This window comes from Opisthorchis viverrini (assembly GCF_000715545.1).
Source record: "Opisthorchis viverrini unplaced genomic scaffold opera_v5_167, whole genome shotgun sequence".
NCBI lineage: Eukaryota > Metazoa > Platyhelminthes > Trematoda > Opisthorchiida > Opisthorchiidae > Opisthorchis > Opisthorchis viverrini.
The window spans coordinates 691470-714230 of NW_008751825.1; the positions used below are offsets into that span (position 1 = coordinate 691470).

The following is a 22761-nucleotide window of genomic DNA, read 5'->3' on the forward strand; positions in this document are numbered from 1 at the left end:
GTAGAAAGTCATAAGGAAATCGGTGAATCAGGCTTTTGTGTCATCGTTGTAGAGCACGGTGTGTAGCGAAGATTTCGTTGATATCGTCTTATCCCGGACGATAACCTGTCTAGCTTGGTCTGGTGAGAGGCTTTCGCTAGCAAAGCGGTTCATATAGAAGGCAGCAAATTTGAATGAAACAAATCTGCACAACAAATCGGTTTTGACGATAGACCCGTTTGGATCTCAGCTGAATATGTCATTGATGATGTTCTTAAGCAACTAAATATGCTGCTCCAGGCCGCCTCATGTATCAGTTGTCACTATAATACAACTCATAGACGTAGTGCGCTACTCATAAGGTTGCTGAAAACCCTCTACAGCCCACGGTCAGTCTCCCACTTGTTCGTGCCCATCAGGTAGGCGCAGTCCGAGTTTCCGTCAACCTCGTGCTCTACTTGAACCCGAATTGCACGAATTTTGACTGGTACACTCATCTGCATACCAACTTGACTTTGACGGTTGACTCGCCCGGCTGTCGACGAGTGATCTTTGAGGAGCACAGTCATCTTTGTAGAAGAGGACCCATTTGTATATGGGGAAGCATGCCCCTAATGAGATTAAGCTGCTCAAAATGCTCCACTATCCTGGGACTTTTTTTCGCTGATGTCTGGAGTGTTTCCGACAGAAATGGTGCGTAAAATGAGCTGAGAAAGCAATTGTCTCCCGTAAAAGACCAAGTAATCTCGCATAGTCACCGGCATCTGACACAGTTTCCAGACTGGTCCCCACCTGATCCACTAAGGGTCTCGGCCTTTCTGCCAGACTCTTTGGCTTGGCAACCGAATATTCGGTAGTTTGACGCGCTTGCCAATATCATCTTCTTAGTTTGGCTTGAGAACCGCGAGGTGATATTCGACATCCAGGGTTTCAATCGGTTTGGCGCAGTTCCTCGTTGACCAATGGCAAAATCTGGAATCGTACCTACCACACTCCACCACTGACCCTATCAAGCACTACAGAGCAGGCTTTGGATAGTCCGAGGGTCTTGTCGGACAGAGATCGCCGCCCATTGGAGAAGTATATCAGATTGGCTATCAGAAGCAGCCCAATGTTTTCTGGCTACATACACTGATTCTTCCTTTCTGTAGGAGTAGGAAGCCTCAATGCATCAATCTAATCTGTATGCCACCAAGACGTAGCCAGTTCGGTGAGCCGTGTGACCAGTTTTCGAGTTACTATTGCTTATAAGTTTTTGGAAGTGCGCAGTTGAAATGCGAAACCGATTGAAGCTGACAAAGTTAACGAGCCATTTTTCACACTAAGAACCGAGACCTTACTTTCCAAGAATGCTGAACTTTGAGGTCGAGGGATTCCATCCACCATCTTATACGAGCACGCGGTAGTCAGTCGGCAACCCGTCGTTGACATGCTGCTCAGATTCAACTGTCCGCGTGACGATGATTTCGAACGGTAAACTTCGAACGGAAACCTGTCAGTGGAATTTTTGAGCTGGTAGACTTGAATGCCAGTGGCATAAGTTAAACCAGATTATCGATCGCAACCGTCTTAAGGACCCCTGTACTGGAGCCAGAAGCTGTTGTGTGTTCTAGAAACTTGGATTCTACAGCGGCCATGTCCAGTTAAACGGGCTTCAGATAAACAGGTTAAATTGACCGCATGCTGGTGAAGGGCGCGCATATTATTTGTCTATGACTGAGCTTCTTTGCAGCTTGTTTTCTGGTCAACTCAGCCACTGAGAAGGCCGAAGGTGTATCGCCTAACGGGGACGCTGTAGCGTAAGGAGTGCCCTTGGAGGGACATATCATGAAGCTTTCTGAGAATTGTTACGGATTGCCTTTCCAGTAGGACCCGGGGAGAAAAGCTTTCAGTGGAATCAATCGACCAAAGCTACAACACCCACTTGGTTTGAGATTTGAACATCATTTCTGCATTACTCATAAGGTTGCTGATGAATTTTCAGCGACTTTATGAGTAGTGCATTACGAATGTACGTGTATCGCGACATATCGGATATCGTAGCGACTGAAACATGAGGTGGCCTGGTGCTGCACATTCAGTTGCCTGATAATATCACTAACGAGAGATCAGTTGGGTTCCAGGTGAGTCTGTTGAAAAACAAAATTAGTTTGCAACTGAGTGTATAATCGCTGATTTCTTGCAATTTGGAATCAATTAGAACATAAGGTCGACGGAAACTCGGGGACTGCGGCTACTTGATGAGCCCGTAGTGGAAGGGTGAAACCGGTCGTGGGCCGTCGAGGAGTCTTCAGCAACCTTATGGGTAGTGCGTTACAAAGGGTTTAGCCAGTTTTTCTACACGGGAAACTAGTGAACAGTCAGTTTTCTCATTGTACGAGACATCCGCTGCTGCCCTCTTACCTTGTTGGAAACAACTCCGCCACAAGAAAACAGTGAACAGAATTCCTTCAGCGGAGACTGCATGATAGCATGTCGTTTGGAGGCATTTCGGGCGATGCAAAGATGACGCTACGCTTTTCCCAAGCAACCAACGCCCTACCGTGCTGAGACATCACATTCAAACTTCATCGGTTTCGGTCAGCGCTGCCGCTATTCGATGCCCAAACAGCTTATGCTGTGAGCGCATCTTATGGACCAAGCTCACTCGTCAGTCGGTTGGGGGAATTCGGGAGATTCCACCCTTTGAGTGAAGAGTCGAGTAGTTTCGAGGAATAAAATTAACCGAATGAGTGAAACTTTGATCTGAGAATTCGTCACTCGAGAAGCCAGTCAACACGTGTGACCACGTGAGGTGGACCCGGATTTGAAGGGTGACTGGTGATATATCCTGTCCAACTGAAAGCGAATCACACGTAGGTTCAGCAATTCGCAGTCGGACAATTGAGTCTTTAAACTACTAATGTAATGGCGATACTACTGATGGGGAGACATGCGAGTAGTATTCTTTCTGCTTTAGATTCACTTTGCGTCTCTTGAAAAGGGAGGTCTGTTGCGGAATTTGTGGAGTCGCTTTGTGGCATTTGGTTGGATTTGAGAATGAATGATTTGAGTCAGTGAATATCCAGGAAATTTCAGGAAGACGCGTTCAAGAGCAGATGTATGTTCAGTTTTTGTAACTAAGATGCAAATGAGAGTTTCACTTCCCTGTCCAATAGTCTGTAATCGGTCAGTTGGCATTTTCCAATAAATAACTCTGCAGCGAGGGCATTCCTTTCACTAGTAGTGGGGGTGTCGCCGGTTCGTAACCTCCCGAAGTTTCGTAAGACGTGAACTGCTGATGATCTGCGGTAAGAATGAGACGGGGGTACAGTGCTTCGGGCTTTTCAACTGTAGGTCGAACTCACTTAAAGGACAAATTCTTCAGAAAGAGCCTGATAGTCGGGCGGGCTGATGCAGCAACTCTGCTGATGTTAACAAGCGTTTGTTGCGACAGCCAGCTTGCATATTCTGTCTAATTGCACCCAGCGCCACAACAAGTACATGAGCTATTTCGGAAAGCCAAAGACTCTTCTCGGTACTTTGTCTTTGAGGGGACTGTCGCGTCCGAGCAGCCAGCTTTGCCTCACTTTGCGAGATCCTTCCATACGACAGAGCAATATGCTAAAGGGATCGGTTTGTGGCCGGTTTCTTTCATTGGTCAGTTCGAATTTGGAGATCGACTACTGTTAGGTTTTGGGGTTTACTGGAGTTGGAACCAGTTGAGCATATCGGAGATGGAAAGGTTTTGCGTCGCCGAACATCAATCTCCTCCAACGGTAATTTCCAAATTGACATATATCGAATTACAGGTGAAAAAAGCTGGTAAAGGACCTTATCTGGAACTGGGTATAAACATAGAGTGACAGATATAATCTCAAATAAGACGAAAGGAGAAAACGTTAGACTCCGCAACACTGGAAGACACCGTTAATCCCAGTAAGAGCATGTATAGGTGTTCTTGGTCCGACTTCGTTAGTTGCACAGTGACGCTATCCAACGTCAACCTGGACAAAGATTTCCGGACATCATTTGACTACACGACAAAAACTGTGGGGGGAAATTTTGCCTTACGGATTTCAAAGATTCTTCACGCGTTAATCATCACTGCGGTAGTTGGTTGTGACTCACAAATGGATCATGTTGTACAATTCACCCCCACATTGTTTGGCGCCATTCCGTGTATCTACGTCCAAGCTGAAAAGATGTACAGATCTCGGCACCCAGGACTTGTTACCACGGCAGATGTACACAAGGCGTCTTGACAATGTCATTTTGTGAATGATAATCTGGAAAACTCTCTGCTACCTACAATTTTTTATAGTTTTGTTTGAAAAAAGCCCTGTTCCCACATCAGTCTCCTGACTGACCAGTACGACGCTGAAGATGACACGGAATTTAGGAATTTCACAAATCCCGCATCAGTTTACCTCATGTTGTTTGGCTATACATCACCGCTTAGAATACGTACTTGTTTCTATCGTCATTCCGTACAATACAATACAAATTAACCACAAAGCAGTCAACTGTCTGTTTGCGTCAGGCCCTTTGCCCTTTCTCGGCAAAGTTGTTCGGAACACCGTACGAACAGGGCTCATGCGGTCAAGAAAATGATGTATTTGAATCAGAAAAATATCGGAAATAAGACACATAAAAAAGCGCGAAACCAGTCGTTATGAGTACACGGTTGGGCAAAATTGGCGCAATTTCGCCCTTCTTTGCCACAACCACTGATGTTTGATCTGACGACGTTCCGGTCCTTGGAATCACGCCCTTAGTATCATACACATCAGCATTTTTGATGATTGATGTGGAGTTGAGCGCTGAAGTTGTTGACGTTGACTCCATCCACCCAGGTCCTGAACAGAGGACAAAAAAAGGGAAGGCACGCTGAGTTTTGTGTCAAACTAAACTCACAAGCTGACAAAGCATACAAGAACTGACATGATGTTATTGACCGCTAGCTTCATTGCGCTAATAGAAATCTGGCCAATAAGAACTATCGATAACGACGAAAGTATGTAACAATATTCAGCATACAAATAAACCCCTCAACAAGGAGTACTCACGAGAAAGACTCATAATATTAATTCGCCTTTCTTGGGGCTCATTCAGCTACCTGGAAACATCACAAACGAGAGATTCAGCTGGGTTCCAGGTGAGTCTGTCGAAAAACCGAATTAGTTTGCAAATGAGTGTATAATCGCTAATTTCGTAATATCTGGTTTCAAGTAGAACATAAGCTTGACGGAAACTCGGGGACTGTGCCTAGCTGATGAGCCCGAAGTGGAAGAGCGAAACCAGTCGTGGGCTGTCGACGAATTTTCAGCAACCTTATGAGTAGTGCATTACAAAAAATATCACAATGTCTTCAAGTGCAAGCCTGTCCTCTTGATGCGTATAATGTTGCTACAATAACCACCTCAATAACTCCACTTCAGATGAAAAAACTTTCTGACAGAGGTGTTTCTTCAATGCGATGTCCCGTAGAGTGAGCACCCATGCAAGCATTGTGGAAGGGATGATTTTGAGCACCTGAGTGAATCTCCGAAAGGAAATTACCGAGTGAAAAACGCACCTATTCTGTTGCCCAAACCCCAATGGATTTGAGTCAAAACCATAGCTGATGAACGAACCCTGCCGGATTTGATATGACTTATCCGACAGCTAAGCCTTGGGAGTAGCTCCACTGGGAGGCAAGCTTTGCAGTGGTGATGCGGAGTCGATCTAATGAAACTGACAAGTACGGTTAAGCTGTCACATGAGAATGCATATGTCTTCTTTAGAATAATCGCTCTTAATTGAGTTCGGCTTGACGAAGTCGCTAGTTTCTGAGGATAAAGGTAACCGGTCCTGATGAACATTACACAGGTTGACCATCTTGCGTTAGTAGGTGTCAGTTGAGCATTTAATAATAGCTATAATCAATTCAGTTCGAACAAAGCAAAAAATACTATCTCGTGCTTAAGAAATCATCGTGATAATCATCGACAGCATGACATCAGTATTCAACACCGATGCCGTGCTTAAGACAGCCCTTTGACGGACCTGAATACCAGTGGCACTTCGGTATTTCAACGCATTAGTCGTGTGATAGATCGTTATTCCTTGACCTTCAACAAGACAATACTTCTCATCGAGGAGGCATTTTAAGAACCCCCGTAATTCCTTACTTACGAAAGAGGATGCCATCAGCTGAGTTCCATCTGATGAGACCAACTAAGATAGATGCAGCTGAATCCTTGATGGTTTCTTCCGAGTTACGATACGGTAGTCTACATATTACGGATAAACCGACAAAAAATGGCCATTTTATAGAAATTGGGTTCTGTTAGCTGATCTGCCATTCGTAGTTGACAAGATACTACGAATATGGAGGCAAGCAATACTGTTACACCTTCCTGGATGTTCCATCCATTGTTTACGGATGGTATGCGCAAATACCAGGGCTGTTTGACTAAGAAATCCTGAGATTTAAATAGCACGCAGCTGTGTCTCAATTGCTCATAGAAAAATTCATGCTAGGATGGAACCAAAAGCGTTTTACCGAAATGTAGGTCCTGATGAATTCAGTCCGGTGGTGGTATGTCGCTTAGTATGGATGCCAAACTAACATAATGTACTGTAAACTTGGATCTACTGACCTTCTACTGACCGGGAGGTCCGTGGTTCGAACCCAACTTCTGCCTCTCGACTTCCCCTGTCTAGGCTTGGGCAAACTGGCAGTATGCCAGCCCTCGTGCCTCCTTCGTGCGGCATGGCAACTAGGCACCGAAAGAGCGCTACATCTGAACGATTTAAATTTATAGATTTAAAATTGGATGTCCTAAACTGCGCACGTCTACAAGGATACGGACCACTTCAAGGCATGATCAAATGAAATCACTGAGTAACTAAATGTGATGTTGAACCCTCGGGAAGACATGTCAACCGGTTTGGTGGACAATAAAAGTTCAACGGGATCAAATCACAGAGAGTGGTTTAAAACGTACTCCGAGCACACGAAGTAGCCTCGTGCATTTTTGATATGGCCCATGTATTGTCACAGGGGTAGTGGCTCAGTTGTGACTGAGCAAGACACCTAAAAATGCGCTACCCAGTCTCTCTATAATAAAACGCATCGATTACGAATAAACCCAACACCGCAAGCTTAGTTCTGTCCTCACATTGTCCCGAACCACAAAATAAACTACAAAGTGGATGAATTATTGAATGATCCAGGAGTCACCGGTGTTCCAAAATTCAGAAGTTTCGTCTATTTTGCACTTCTAGGCATTTTATGTGCACTTCTGTCCGATTTCTTGTGGCTTTTAATGGCTACTGGATGACTAGCAGTCAAGGGAGAACCGGGTAACATGTCTCCGATGTCGCCATTTTCGAATGTCTATCTAAAGAGATCAGTTAACAACCTACAGAAAGGCAACAGCACTCTCAAAAGGCCCTTCATTTGCGGACTAGTCCTTCCCAGAGGATTTCTTCTCCAGGGGATAAAAGTGCACAGTGGAGAAGCAACAGACATTCCGAGGTTCAATCACACTTGGCCGAAGTATTCCGCTAGTGCATCATGTGACATTGACTGATATTTTAGTGGCCAATGTCAGTGAGAACACGTCCCGGATGCTCTGAAGATTGATCAGGATGAAGTGGTCCAGCATTGAACAGCGGTTGGAGTTTACATGTGGAAATGAAGGTGTATAAGAAGAGCTCTGCTACCGTGGTGCACATTCAATAAAAATCAATAAGTCAGTATTAGTAACTTAGTAGTTCTGCCAACTGCTAATATGGGATAAGGGTTACTCCACGCTTCTAGAAGACAAACCAAAAAACCCGAGGCAAGAAACCGAGGTCTTACCTGGTGTTTGATTAGAACCTGCTTCCTTGTTGAAAGTGATCGATGCTTGAGACTCGTGCTGCCCAGGTAGGAGGCAATCTTCGTCATCTGGGGAGCACCCACCAACCAAATTTGGTTCCATCACCGGTTTAGGTTGTGGAGAAGGCAAGTCGGGAAACACCGGTGGGAAGTTCATCGCTTCGTTCAGTGACTGTGGCAGACGAATCAACTCGTCTTCGGATTCTGGTGAGAAACCACTGGAATCGGGTAGATCAGGCCATGTGGGCAGCGAAATTTGTGAGGACGGGACGCTTTGATCTGGCTGAAGGATGGAAATACACAAGATACTACTGATTTCTACGTTTGACAAAATTTGGCCGGACCGCTTATCGATCATGGGCCGACCAACATGCAGCACAACGAGGAAGATTACGCAGAGAATAAATGAAATTTCAATGGATATTGATTACAGTCAATTAATTGATTCGTCTGTTCTGGAATCTTGCTTAAGTTCTTTCATCATACCATCACAAAAGATTAATTTCGCGAGATGATTAAAACTCTCATCTGAGAATTCGTCAATAGGGGATACAGTCTGTACTTACGATCATGTGATGTGGATCCCGTGACTGGAGGATGAGTGACACGATATCTTGTTTAAATGAATTTTAATCATATTTCCGATCAGCCGCTCTTGGTATTCGAACGGTTAAGTGATCAAACAATGCGCTGGAAGTCTGCAGATTCAGAACTCCCTGGAGTTTCCTGAGATGCGCACTGCTGACGATTTCCAATAAGGATGACGCGGCTGTGCAGTGCCTCTGGGCTTTTCAACACAAATAAGCCTTGCTGACATGACGAAATCTAGGTTGTGAGCTCATTCAGCTATAGTGCGCCCGCCCAAATAGAATTTACTGTCGAGAGTGAACGAAAACTTCCGCTACCTGGGGATTTTCACAATTCGAAGGGCAGCCAAGTTTAGTTGGAACTCATCCTCAATTCTTGATGCAATGGAACTCCTTTTTCAGGAAAACGAGGGAAGTTCTGCACGAAAAATAACCAAAGATGCTAGCAGCAGACGAGTTCTCCATGGTATCATCCAAACAGATGGCACGTGATGGGTTGTGCTCCTTCATGGAGGATGTTTGCCCAAACTACTGCGGGTGATGAATGAAGCTAAAGGTTTTTGTAATGCACTACTCATAAGGTTGCTGAAAACTCCTCGACAGCCCACGACTGGTTTCGCCCTTCCACTTCGGACTCATCAGGTAGGCACAGTCCCCGAGTTTCCGTCGACTTTATGTTCTACTTGAAACCAAGTTGCACGAAAGTAGCAACTAATTCGGCTTTGCGAGATGCTCCCCTGGAACCCAGCTGAATCTCTCGTTTGTGATATTTCCAGCCAACTGAATGTGCCGCACCAGGCCGCCTCATGTTTCAGTCGTTACGATGTTGGAGATATTGCGATACATGTATATTTGTAATACGCATTCAGTTGCCTGGAGATATCACAAACGGGAGATTCAGCTGGGTCCCATGTGGGTAATGCACTACTGATAAGGTTGCTGAAAAATCCTCGACAGCCCACGACCGGTTCGCCCTTCTTGGGGCTGAAGACACTTGAATGAATACATCAAATAACATCCAGGCCACACTTGAAAGCTCATTATTGAGTGTTCTGACGTACGTTTAGCGGGAGAGGTACGATGTACCCTGCTAACATTCCATTAGGCATGTAAGTTGCAGTAAGCTGTGCACAGTCACTGATCTTGTTTCGCTGTTTCAATAGGCCTCGAAAGTTTCGCATTGCATTTTCCCGTTTACATTTTCCACGATCTTCCAGGATGCCTCAAAACAGAGGTATTCCGCGTGAAACGGTTTGTGGCCGCCGACGGGTACGCGGTCTTCCAGTTCTTCAACCCATTTGGTTTAACTAGCTGTCGAAAGGAGCAAGAAGGATAAAATGTCTCATCTCCAGCAAAAAACTCGATAATTGTATAGCTTTGTATGGTCTTGTCAGCCCTACACCACACATAGATCAGCACAATCCTTTGCCGACCGTAACGCCGGCGCCATGGGAGTTTCAAATGCACGGGTTTGAAATGTGAACTTATTCATTTATTCAAACTACTCAGGTTTTCGTGAGCACTGTGATGTTAGTAGATTTTTAGTGGAGATTTCTTCGTGTAAGTCGACTGAAAGGCTAAGAATCACCGTAAATCTCTTTCATCCTTATTGGTCACCATCGGAAGTGTGCATCTCATGAAATTGTAGCTAGATTCGAACCCGAAACCGCCTGGCCAAAACCCTTAGGCGTTCCCGTGATTAGCTCGTACCCAAGCATGATATGGCACCACTAATTCACACAGTACACATCACGTGATCACGTGTTTACCGGCGCTTCGAGTGACGAATCCTCAGAAGGAAGATCGACTCGCGTGAAATATTCTTCCTTCTGATCTACTTACATCATCTTGTGTCTCCTCGGGCTAACAAAAGAGTGTAACTCGGACGGATAATCCCGGCCTTCAGCTGCCACTTTAACGTAGTGGTCGGGCGAGACCCCGTACTACGACTAATCGTGCTACGAGGCGGTCTGAGGGTCCTTCAGGCGACCAGTACGTCCACATTCATGGAAGCTGCTTTGTTGCGTTCCCTCGAGGAAGGACAGGTTAGAAAAAATCGCCCAAAGGTTGACCGTGACTGCCAGCGCATTATTCAATACGGTCAAAATATTTTTAAAACCAAAGAGTCCGGTGCTGTGTGCAGCTGCTCTAGAATTGGGACAGTAATGCCTTATTCTCTGCGTCCTCGGTCCAGGCCGGTCCCTACAGCGATCGCCTCCGGTCAGAATCCCCAAAGAAAACCCTACTGTTTGCTGCTTCGGGGGTCAGACTTTTGTGTCAAAAGCTCAAGGTAAGGTACTTCAACCAAACCCCCTTCCTAGGCCTGAGCAGCCGGGAAGTATCAGTTACCCGCGCAGTTCGGTGTCCACCAATGTCCCTCCCCAACCCCTTCCCATCACACAAGCAAACGTTGCTGGGTCATTTGATGACGGGACGCATAATCCGCAAGTTTCTCGAATCTTCCCTTTGAGAATTCGTCACTCGAGGAGCTAGTCAACACGTGACTCCGTGATGCAAATGCCGGTCAGCCTCTCGTGATCGAACAGTTTGGCCTTCAGCTATTAACCGGGAAGTTGCAAGTTCAAATCACCATAGTAATCCATGAGCTGTTCACCGCTGATGAGTCTCAGCAAAGAAAAAACACCTGCAGAGTGATTTCGGTCTTCTAGGATAGACTAACTTCACCTGAAGGATGAATTATCCATTGAAAACAATCGTCTTATCTCAGGAACGATCAGTCGCATCCGAGTGCTATCAAAAGCCTCCCACCACTTTCGGTTTCAGGGTAATTTTTGTCCAAACTTCCTTCTCCTCAAACTACTAAATGGATCCTTTATTATGTGGGCGCACGCGAAGATTGACTATTATTATACATCGATTTTGGTACGTGCCGATTTGGGAGTATTACCTGTGGGACCTGCATATTTCTTGCCGTTGGTTCCATGGGGTTGAATCGATCAGGGCAGGTTGTCATTCACAACAATTCAAGTTCATAGCCGAACGGCTTTACCAGACACTGTGACCTTCGAAGAAGCTGCACTTCGTACTGTTCAATAGTAGGGTAGCAGGGTCTTGATCGTACTGTTGCAAAATCCTCCTGGGTTTTTTTCGCAAACACTCACGAAGGTTTCTCGAAACGACCCGTGTAAAGGACGCAGCGACTGTTGTCACATGATTTCGTTTTAACCTTTTAAGTCATACGTACGAAGCGTCGCCTGTGTCGTTGTTCACCAAAACCGCAGGAAGTAGCAGCAAGTACTACAGCAAGTAGACGAAACTTTTGAGTAGTGTTTGGTCAGCTGTCAAAGCACCGTCCTAGCATCTGGTAAGGAAACTACGTTAGTTAGTGTTTAATATTCAAAGAAGGTCCAGGGACGTTTAATTTTTAACTACTTTCGTTCAGTTGTAGCACCCTTTCGGTGCCTAAATGCCATGCCGAAGGCAGCACGAGGGCTGGGATACTGCCAGGTTGCCCAAGCCTAGGTAGAGGAAGTAAAGTTGCGGAGGTCGGGTTCGAATCACGGACATTCCGGTCAGCATATTCGCGCTATAACCACCTGGACCATCTTGCTCTTGAATACTCTGTGCGAATGAGTTATTTACTTTCGTGTCTAACAGCTCTGCACTGAGACTTCACTTCCTTTCCTTGGCACGCTACTGTCTATGATGAGGATGATGCTCAGTCGGCATTCTGCGTCGCTCCTTCCCTATGCGGGACAAGTTCAATGATCCTCGGGAATGTTTTTTCCGCGGTGGCGTGGTCATATACATTCCGTCATCTTAAAAGCGTCATCCATCTCAGATTAGGAGACGCCTGGTTCTTCCCAAAGAAACCAAAACGTGGTCAGCTATCGAACGACTTGTAAAAGTCTCCTTTTTTGGTTGCGTTTAAAGTGCAAGGATAAGGAAACCGATTATGAGTTTTGGGCTACTTGTTTGAATGATCCCCGAGTCAAGCGGCTGCAGTTTGAGTAAACAGATCGGAGAACAGAGTCCAAAATGTGAACTAGAGTGTGTTTGTTCAGACAGTATGGGGTCAATATTCTTCCAGTGAACTATTTGATATGTCCCATTGAGGCTGCACACTCGACTCTCTTATTTCTTAAACATTTTTTCAACATCAAACACGGTGAGCATTCTGGTACTTTCCGCTCTGTGGTAGAAAAGGTGTTTTTTTTGGTCAAAAGCAGAAAGCCTATTCTGGATGGCAGGTTAGGCATAACTTTCTAAACTAGTTGTATCAGCAGACAAGACATTCTCAACAGTTCTGGTTCGCTTCTTCGATTCGTGTCTCGGTTGTGTTGAAAACCCCACAACTATGCACAAAGCGCGTATAGTCCAGACCTCGAATGAGAAAAAACGGTGTCTTTCTAGCATACAGAGTGCGCCTCGCCACCGGTTTTGATGCAGGACGCGAGCCAAAGACAGAAACAGTCGTTTTTGACATGTAGTCGAGAAATGGGAAGCGGTTGTCCTCGTTTTTCGGTGTTCTGTGGTGTGAATGACGTGGATTTGATCAGAACTCAGTAAGATGAAGGGTAGTCGCTAAAATTATTCCATTTAGAACTGTTCTACGAAACGCAAAGAATTACGCTCCGGAGTTTAGGATATACTAACTAGGAAGTTCATCCACTGTTGTTTGACCAGCATAAAAAAAATAGGAGAAAATTTTCGTATGCGACAAACGGTACATAAAATGTTCGGTAAATGCTACCATTCGGGTACCAATTTGCTTCCGAAAGGAGGTTCAACTGAATCCCATTGAATCTCTTGTTTATGGTAGTCTGGTCGCAAATTGCCCAAGAGTTTTCAGCAACCCTATGAGTAGAGTGTTACATCCAGAAAACAGCATACTACGATATCTCGGATAGCGTACCAACTGAAAGATGAAGCGGCCTGGTGCAGTACATTCAGTTGAAGTGGACCATCCTAAACGAGAGATTCATCTGGATTCGATTGAGCCTCCTGTCTCGTTGAGTCTTGCTGAACGGTGGTGCAACTCTGTATTGGTCCCTTGGCTTTGTGCTCCGCCCACTATGGTACATCAAAAGGCACGGTAGCTCTACACAGCCCTTTATGGAGACAAAGGAAAATTACTACGGCTGTGTTTACGGGGTAATCACAGGGTGTTCCACAAGGTCGTGCAGAAGAACGGTCCGCATGAACCTGCGACTGTGAACTGAAGGGTTCGGACCGCGGGTGAAACGTTGCAGGATTAACCGAATCGGACTGAAGTGAGAGGGTTATCGGTGCCGGACGCCAGGAGCTGAATAGCCAATGCACCAAGTATGCCCCCTCTGGTCCCCATAAGGAGCTGTGTAGAGCTACCGTGCCTCTTGACATACCATAGTGGGCAGAGCAGGAAGCCAAGGGGCCGATAGAGAGTTGAACTACCGTTCAGCAAGACACAACATGTCTAAACCAAATTTTCGTGCAAATCAGGGTAGTCGTCAAAACCTGTCTGTCCAAGTTGTGTTCAGGTAGAACGTAGGATTGGCGGAAACTCGGTAACTGCGCCTAGCTGATGGGACGAAACCGGTCGTGGACTGTCGACGAACTTTCAACTACCTCGGGGCCCGGTTTCTTTATTGAGAATATTGATCTCTTCTGGGCGTATCGCAAAGGAAGAGTATCGATATAAATCATGGTTTGGAATAAATGAACGAAAACTACCCACATTGTTGAAAAACAAACATTCCACTGGGTGTCTGATGGACAATCGAGATGGTAAATTCATTTCGCATACCCTCTCCGTCGTATTGCAATTCAAAGCAACCTTGTTTAACTAGAAAATTTAGACTGGCTTAAATACCGATTGGAACTGGGGTGAAAAATCTGTTCGGCTTACGCGCCTCGAAGTCGAACCCATGCATGTAATGCGCTCCGAAGAGATTACTCTGGGAAAGTTCAACTAATTCTTCCCTTGTAGTTGCCTGTCTTGGAAGGATTACTGGTTTGTGCAGTGGTCACACGCAGTAGGAAAGGCTCATTCATTTACGTATTCTGATGACACTGATCCGATCGGTGAACGATCGCTACTTGGTTCTGTTATTCTAGCTAGCTGGACGAATCACGTTCAGTTTGGAGTGGTTCCTCTGTAAATCGGGGCGAAAGCGGGATGACATTTCAATCATCGAAAGTGGAATGTAACAAAGATTGAATTTACGAAAGGAAAATTCTTCACTAGCGAAGGACTTGTGTTATCGTCTCAATATTTGTCCGAAGAGTTTTTTTTCCATCGTATCCTAAACAATGTATGACTGATTCTAATCCCGCTGACACAATTACAGGTGGTCTAGCTCATCATAAATTGAATGTAAAACAACCAAAAACGGTAAAAACCATTGCTCCTGCTGCTTAGCTGCCAATAAATCAGCAGGTTCAGTCGCGCGTATCGAAAACTGCGGCCGTTTCAGCGAAGCTGTTCCGATCTACTTCAAACGAACAAACATATCCTGGTAGATATCTTCATCAAATGTGCTTACCCCCTGCGGTGTCTCCGTGACAACGGAGACAGGTAGCTGCCGTGTTTAGATGAAAATTAGTAATCAGAATAAGTCAGACTGTACTATCAGTTGTGTTAAACTTTTGCAAGTTGGACGACTAAATTTCTATTGAAACATATGATAAAAGTTCATCTGGAGTTTCACCAGACAGCGAAAAGGATGGAAAGTGGTTTAGGATGTTCTTTTTCGAACCCCATCTGTCTTTCCTACGTTACACCATTGGGTCAACGTTCCTGCTATCGTTCTTTCTTGTTACTGTTCTAGCATAGACTGGTTTCACTTGCGGTATGAAATCTTCATTAGAATTCCCAAATCTGTTCACCCAAAACGAACAGCACAAGTAGCCCAGAGGAAGCATAAAATTCACCCGATGGGTCCAACTTCCATCTGAGTAGTTGTCCATCGTGGAGACAGTCAATACGTGACCACGTGATGTTGGTCCCGTGATTGAAGGATGAGTGGCGCCATGTTCTGTGCCAGTGAGTGCTAATCACCCTGTTGGTCATCCGCTGTTGGCCGAACGATCAAGTGTTCAAGGGTTCGAGACTACCCTATGGAGTTTCGTGAGATGCGCACTGCCGATGATTCCTAATAAGGATTAAACAGCTGTACAGTGCTTCTCGGCTTTTCAGCATAGATCGGCTTCACTTACAGGACGAAATCTCCGCCCCAAGGATTCACCTTCCGACCAGGAAAACATGGTGCTGAGCAAAGGTCAGACCTCGACCAGTGTAACTTTTATGAGTAATCATTGAGCTCCGATTCCTTTTGCTTGTGTACGGAGGCTGCCTGTTATAGTATGGTAGCTAGATGACAAGCCGTCGACGGCAACGCCAATCCTAGGACACCAAACAAAGCGGGCAGTCAAAGAGACTCGGTGCCACCGGATTGGCTGACTGCGTCGAATACCGTCAGAACGTCGATGAAGGAACTCTTGAATTGCACTATGCTCAGGCATATCCTGAGAATGTTTCTCAGACTTCTAATTGGCGAAAACGCATATTGATCAGTTTTCACGAGCATAAATTAAGGCAGACCAGATGTCTGATTACTCGACTGGAACCCTTGTCTTCAGACTAATTTCGTTCTAACCACATCATGGTTCCGTCTTCGGCTCGGTCTTTCGAAAGAGTGGTTGGACCACATACTGCTCATTGCAACATCATTCGCTATGAGTGACCGTCAGTGACCTTGATCTCCAGCAAAAGGATGACAGCGTATTGGCGACTTCAACTGTTCGATGTAGTGACCCGCAGTTCAAAAGTTCTAGTCCTTGCTCGATACGTTCGCTCTAAATGATGCCTGGATGGGCATCAGAAAGGGCAGATTCAGCTGGATTGAGTTCAGCGTTACTTAAAGGCAAATTGGTGGATAAAATCAGTTGCTCAGGGGGGCATGTAGTGACATGCGGGGCGATTAAAATAGTAGTAACCTACAGTAACACGTGACCAGGTCGATGAGTGATCATCGCTAGCTTATTTTCGTATGCCTTGTCTCATGTGATATGCCTACCCCAGCTCCTCAAAATCTATCTTTTTTCCGGCTCCACTCCTTATCATTCAAACCTCTAAAGTGAGCTTTATTCATCCTCACAAAGAATTCGCGAAGTTGAGAACAAAACGGCAGAATCAAAATCGCAGCCTGGTTACCAGGAGAACAGGTGATGGGACCATAGCATGACAGTGTTGAAATTGACTCCTAGGCCAACACGTTTCCCATAATGTTGTTTCAAGCAAATGGTTGTGCAACTTTCATATCGGCCCTTGGCTTTCTGCTCCGATGACTATGGTATATCAAAACGTATGGTAGAATAGCAAAATTATTACAATCATATTGGTATTTATATTTATATCTTGTTTACATTTACTTTACTTATTTATTTTTATTTTATTTTATATTCTTATATTTATAGTAACATTTATATTTATTTCTTTACACATATTTTATTCATATTATATATATATATATAAGGTCACCGCAAAAATTTTCCACAAGGTAACGCTAGAATTTTCGTGAGGGGTCGAGAAGCGCCGGGCTATAGTGCTCGACCCTGAGTACCCGATATTCTGACCAACCCAGGGCATGCCTTCCGTAGCCCCACGTGGCAAGTCTGTCGAATTGACGTGGCGCTCGGTTCTTAAGGGCGACTGGCCTCCGGACTCACAAGTGGCCAGATTGGTACATCCCGCTTTACCCTTTTTTTAAAGCAACGCAACCCATTCGCACACTGTAGATAAAAGTCTCTTTTCCCGCAACGTGTACGATATTTTTCCCAATTAAGTAGTATCTTTCTTATTTTTCAGGGCTTGGGAGCTTGTTCCAATTGGGTGACCTCAGACGTTCTTCCCCAAACTACAGCTGACCGGTGAGTTTTCTAATTATTTGTTTTAGTTTAGACTAGATGTTTCAGCTTCGCCATAACTATCGTTTTTCGGGAGAAATACACCCGAATGATCTGAGGAGGCCTGTGCTTTCACCAAAACGTACCAGCAAATTTGCGGTCACAAAACGACATCCACCGGATCTGGTTTATCAAACCAGTGTGGTCTGTTCGATCTACAGTAAACGACACCGCCGCTGTCATTAAAAACTCAGGAGAGGAACAGGCGCGAAAGTATTCCGTCAAAACTGATGTCCGAAGAAATTACACGAAGTGTCTTGAGCAACTGTTAAGCTAGAAAAAAGCAACTGAAAGCGGCATGAAGATGCCTGAAATTCCTTTGGATGACCATCTGTCAAATGAAGGTACAAACAACACCAATTGCCAATTCTACGCGCTGCACAGAACAAAAAAGTGTTTGCCGTTTCGGAAACCATTGTTTACGTATGGATATGAAATGTTCAAGATTTCGGAAATTTGTGTGAATTGTGAGCTATGGTCTAGAAGTCCCCACTCCCCACCCCCCGCCCCTACAGCTCACTACGAGAACCAACAGTCTCGCAAAGATTATTTCTAATGCCTCACGTATATGAAACAATCGTTCAGCCTAGCTGCTACCTAGCTGCCGTGCCATCCGAAGGAAGCACGAGGGCTGGGATACTGCCAGGTTGCCCAAGCCCAGAGGAAGGAAGTCGAGAGGCGGAGGTCGGGTTCGAACCACGGACGCACTTGAGCCATCTCGCCCCCAAAGCGTCACGTGATAAATGATTGTTTCGTTTTGTACCCTATTCGCACCTCAAGTCGTGAACGTACGACGATTCTGCCAAGTGATAGTTAGTAGAGAACCCGGTAACTCCATCAAAAGTCACGTGCTGTTGCCCAAGGGCCTTACAACAATGGTATGGAGCGGTTTTAACATGCAAACGGCATAGGTCTGTTTCTTCTGAGCGGTGGTGAGCTGATAACGATAATCTATGGTGCCTGCGGGTCGGTCAGCGCCCGGGGTAACGGGGCACGTCATGGTCTATTAATCGATATTTTTTTGCAAAGAACAAGGCTGACATCATAGCCAGCTTAACAGTAGGAAACTCAACTCTCTCCGAGAACGGAAAGCTTCTTTGGATTAAGGAAGTTTGTCGCACCGCATCTCATGTTTTGTCTATCCTGCTGAATACAGTTACGTACGTAGGTCACAAAACGTAGAACCATCTTAGACTTCCTTTGGGACATGGTCCAGAAAGAACGACATGCAAAGAAAATCAGTAACCTTAAAAAAACAAATGAAACTTACATCACTCAGTGGTCTTTCAACCTCCAGAGGGCGATTGACGACGGTGTACGACTGATGCTTCTTACCGTTGAATGGGACCTCCGGATTGTGGAACTGTCCATCTTGTGTGAATGGTGCGACAGGTTTATCGTACCTAAAGAAAATTTACAGAACGTGGAAGAGGTAGGCACCATTCATTACTATCAAAGAGACTTCATAAAAAATTTAGATAATGTCATCTGTTGGGGATATTGGTATCCCCCAAAACCGTTTATTTTCCAAGTTATTGACAATTTTATTTTCTAAAATTTTGGATTTTTAAAATTCGCGCTCTTTCCGCCATGTTGCGGCTCAATCCAAAAAGACTGTGCCTCTTTCCTATTGGACTTTGTGTGCGCTAACGGATTGCAAATGAGTGTACTTCTCGAAAACAGTCCAATTCGGGTTCAAGTAGAACATAAGGTTGACGGAAACTCGAGGACTGTGCCTGCCTGATGAGCCCCAAGAAAAGCGAAACCGGTCGTGGGCTGTCGTAGAGTTTTCAGCAACCTTGTGAGTAGTTTCTTTCATGAAAATATACTGCGATCTCTCGAATATCGTACCAACTGAATCATGAGGCGGCCTGCGTGCACCACATTCAGTTGTAGAACATCACAAACGAGAGATTCGGTTGAGTCTTTCGTGAAAACCAAATTAATTTGCAAATGAGTAAAAGCCCTTCACTGTGAGTCTTGCCTTCTTCTCTCCCCCTGCGCTAGGAGTGGTTGGGCTCGCGTCATAGCTGGGATTTTCGCGCTCGTTCTCAGGTCGCGTACAGTCGTTGATCGTACCCATTCCCGATGCCTAACATACCTCAAAGTAAAACTGCTGCATCGAATGCACTAGAAAAATAGATTATCGATGGTAACTGTGATGCTCAAAATGAGTGGCATTCACCTTCTTTCAATGCCTCTCTCTGAGTTTGGTACTTTCAGTTTAGTTTCCCTCCGTCAAGTTTTTAACCCTCTTCTGGAGGCATCGCATCACACATTTTTAGGAGCGAGACTTCAGACAGTTGCCATTCGAAGGTGGGTCTGGACAGTCTAGAAATCTGCTGCCGGGGGGGAATGGGCTGACAATCACTTTTGTTTAACTGAACCTGAAGCCCACCGAATCATCAGTAAAGAGATGGAAGTTCATTTTGTCGAGGACACCAGGGAAAAGCAGTCCAACATAGTGGACAGTATCACGACTTCAACAGCTTGGTCAGAACGAATCAGAGAACCTCAACTTCTGCGGACCACATGAATACAGTGCCGGTGTGTTAGACCAGTGCACACTGTCGAGCTTCAAGGCATTTGCCTTTAGATCTACATTTGATCGTCATCTGCCTGGTCGGATATTCCCACTACAGTGCATAGCGTCTACAGACACAACGGGACTGGTAAAGACGAGAATGGAATGCAAAAGCCGGGATTTGCGGAACTCGTCGTCCTCATTTGATCCACGACAACCGGAAAATTGCTGAGATTGAGTTCTGTTGATGTCAGGGCACAGTAGAACTGCATCATCTCGACTATCATGTGTTTTAGCCTCGGTCATGTGACTCATCAAGTCGATTTTTCGATTACTCGGTCAGAGCACTCTGGAAGCAAATTTGCCGACCTTTGAACAGGAGGTGGACACTTTTAGGTGATGTGTTTGGTGAGTTGGACGCCTCGAATGGTGAACAAGAATGTGAGTTGGAATAGCTGCATCAAGATTTCCAAACGGAAGCGCTGAGGAAACGAACATCACTGTCGGTCACAATCATCTGGGGTGCCACCTGAACGGCAAGTCCTGAGAGGTGGATCACTCGATTACCATAGTCAGGAGATTTACTGGTCGGTTTTTATGAAAAACAAACTCTCCTTCTTTGGTATGGACTGACCAAAAAACCCACAGCAAGGTAAAAAGGCTAATGTTCCGGTGCAATTAGAGTGACAACCGTCAACGACGCCGGCTGTTCCTACGCTTCGCGGTTCTTGCAGAAAGGTGATCTGCTATGACCACAGAGACCTCTCAGCCTTCAGTTAGCAGTTGGTCAAGACATTACCATTAACAATGGCAAATACAGCGCGCCGTTTAAATTTGTAACATTCCACATGACGCTGCCCTAGTTGAAATCTTGGATCCAAAATAGTTATCTAACCTAGGGTCAACAAACAACTTATCGTCACAAAGGAAACTATTCACAAGGTTGCTGAAAACTCTTCGCTGAACCAAGACCGATGTCGCCCTTCTTGGGGCTCATCAGGTGTTTGTGACGGTGATTTGGAACTAAAAGCAAAAGATACTCATATTCGACTACGAGCGGCTGACAGTCAGTTTGATAACGCTTACCCAGCCCGCAGTCATATCACACAGTCATCACGTGATCTCACGCTGATTGGCCATTCGAATGATGACTACTCACACGGAAGACGCAAGCATTTTTTGGGACGTTTGACACTGCTTATTGATACTTACTCCTAACAGAGATTCCATCTTGTAAGTGATGCCGGATAGCGAAGAAACTCCGTGAAGCTGTTTTGCTCTTTTTGGGGTGAATCAACAGCACACACCTCATGAATCTGTGTGGAGATTCGAGCCACTCATGTGAGTGTATCGGACTACCACAACCCTTAATTTCAGTTCTGGTTTGTCAGAACGTATACATATACGCCACTTCTCAATTTAATCCAGGCTCAATCATGGAACTAAGTCTTAGTTCAACTACTCGGTGACACTGGTCAAAGACAAAATGTTTTAAATTTGAAACGTGATCAACGTTCAGCCCGTGACCAACGTTCACAAAAGTCGATTACATATGATACTGAAACAAAGCCATGGCAATCGCAACTTTGTCATCTAACTATTCACTCGGTGGGACGGAACATCGGTGACCGGTTGGGACGCAATGTCACACCAGGATAAATATTCCAGCTCCAGGGGTTCACGCCTAATTTCGTTTTTGTTTCTAGGGACGATAACGCCCCCAAAACTCAGAAAACGTTCAACAGAGGTACAAAGAGGACCCAAAAAGTGTGCTCAGGTGTTTCCCCAATTTTCAGGTGAATCTTGCGTGAACTTTGGGATTTCGGTGGAAAATTATGGGTACAAGTGAGGTCATCGTGTACGTGAAAAGCCAGAAGTGAACCCCACATCCGAACATGAGAGAAAGCGTTCATCTTCTTGTAAGAACGTGTTGGTGTGGATCTATCAGCGCTTACAGGCCAGATGTCATTGATAAGTTCGGGCCACTCCGACGCAGTACAATCTCCATCCAAACTATAGGAGGGAGACCGTGTAATCAGAGAGACATTCATTTTCGGAGAAAGTAGATAGCTTTTCAAACAGCTTTTCGGTCAGTACGTTCGCACCCTATCCACTGAGCTATCCCGACCTCATGCGGGACTAACAGACGGCCGCTACATCGTGACACACTATTTGAGTAGTGATCATCGTCAACACATTCGTCATTCTCCAGGAACAATTCCAGAAGAAGGCCAACTCTCGAACGAGACCGCTTTCGGTTGGTTCACCGGAGTGTTCTGTTTATCGAATGGCCACTATATTAGTTACTAACACAGTGCCATTAAAAAGGCTTTTAGCCAATCAGAGAGCTACCTTGTTCACAATATGAACAGACGAACATCTCTTGGTATCGATATGCTGACTTCCACTTTTCGGGTTCAAAATGCGGTCTAGCAGAAGGGACACTGCGGGTTCAGAAGTTGTGAACGTCAGTGCTGACCCAACGGATTAATGCGCAGTAGAATCTTTAGCGGACTCTAGAAGGAGAAACTTTGATAATGTGAACGATCGATAATTAAGTTGGTAGAGTCAACCGCACCGTCTACCTAAATGTAGATTACCATAAGTATAGTATGCGTTCTCCCGTAACACCACTTTGGTGCGTAGCTGCTGTGCTAACCGGAGGAAGCTGAGGGCCGGAATGATGTCAGGTTGTCCAAGCAGTCGAGATGCAGTAATAGGGTTCGAACCTGGCGGCCGGTCATCATCGTCTTCAGCATCGACAGCATGACATCAGTGTTCAACAATGATGCTCCGCTGCCGTACAGTCACACCGATGCTTCCCTGCCGTACAGCCGTGATTTATTTGAAAGCCTTATTGTGAAGAAAAGAATAAAGGTGGACAGGGAAGGGACTCAGCGCTGGATCAATACAAT

General features: G+C 45.3%; 1 protein-coding gene across 1 annotated transcript in view; it reads right to left on the reverse strand.

The window, feature by feature from the left end:
• Positions 1 to 4556: 4556 nt before the first annotated feature.
• T265_14276 (hypothetical protein) overlaps positions 4557 to 22761 on the reverse strand; it is a gene marked incomplete at both ends in the record, with an annotated part of 83039 nt that continues 64834 nt past the window's right edge. Inside the window, 3 exons of the mRNA XM_009172907.1 lie at positions 4557 to 4817; positions 7811 to 8111; positions 18593 to 18725. Of these exons, the coding sequence (XP_009171171.1) occupies positions 4561 to 4817; positions 7811 to 8111; positions 18593 to 18725 (691 nt within the window). The remainder of the gene's footprint in view (positions 4818 to 7810; positions 8112 to 18592; positions 18726 to 22761) is intronic.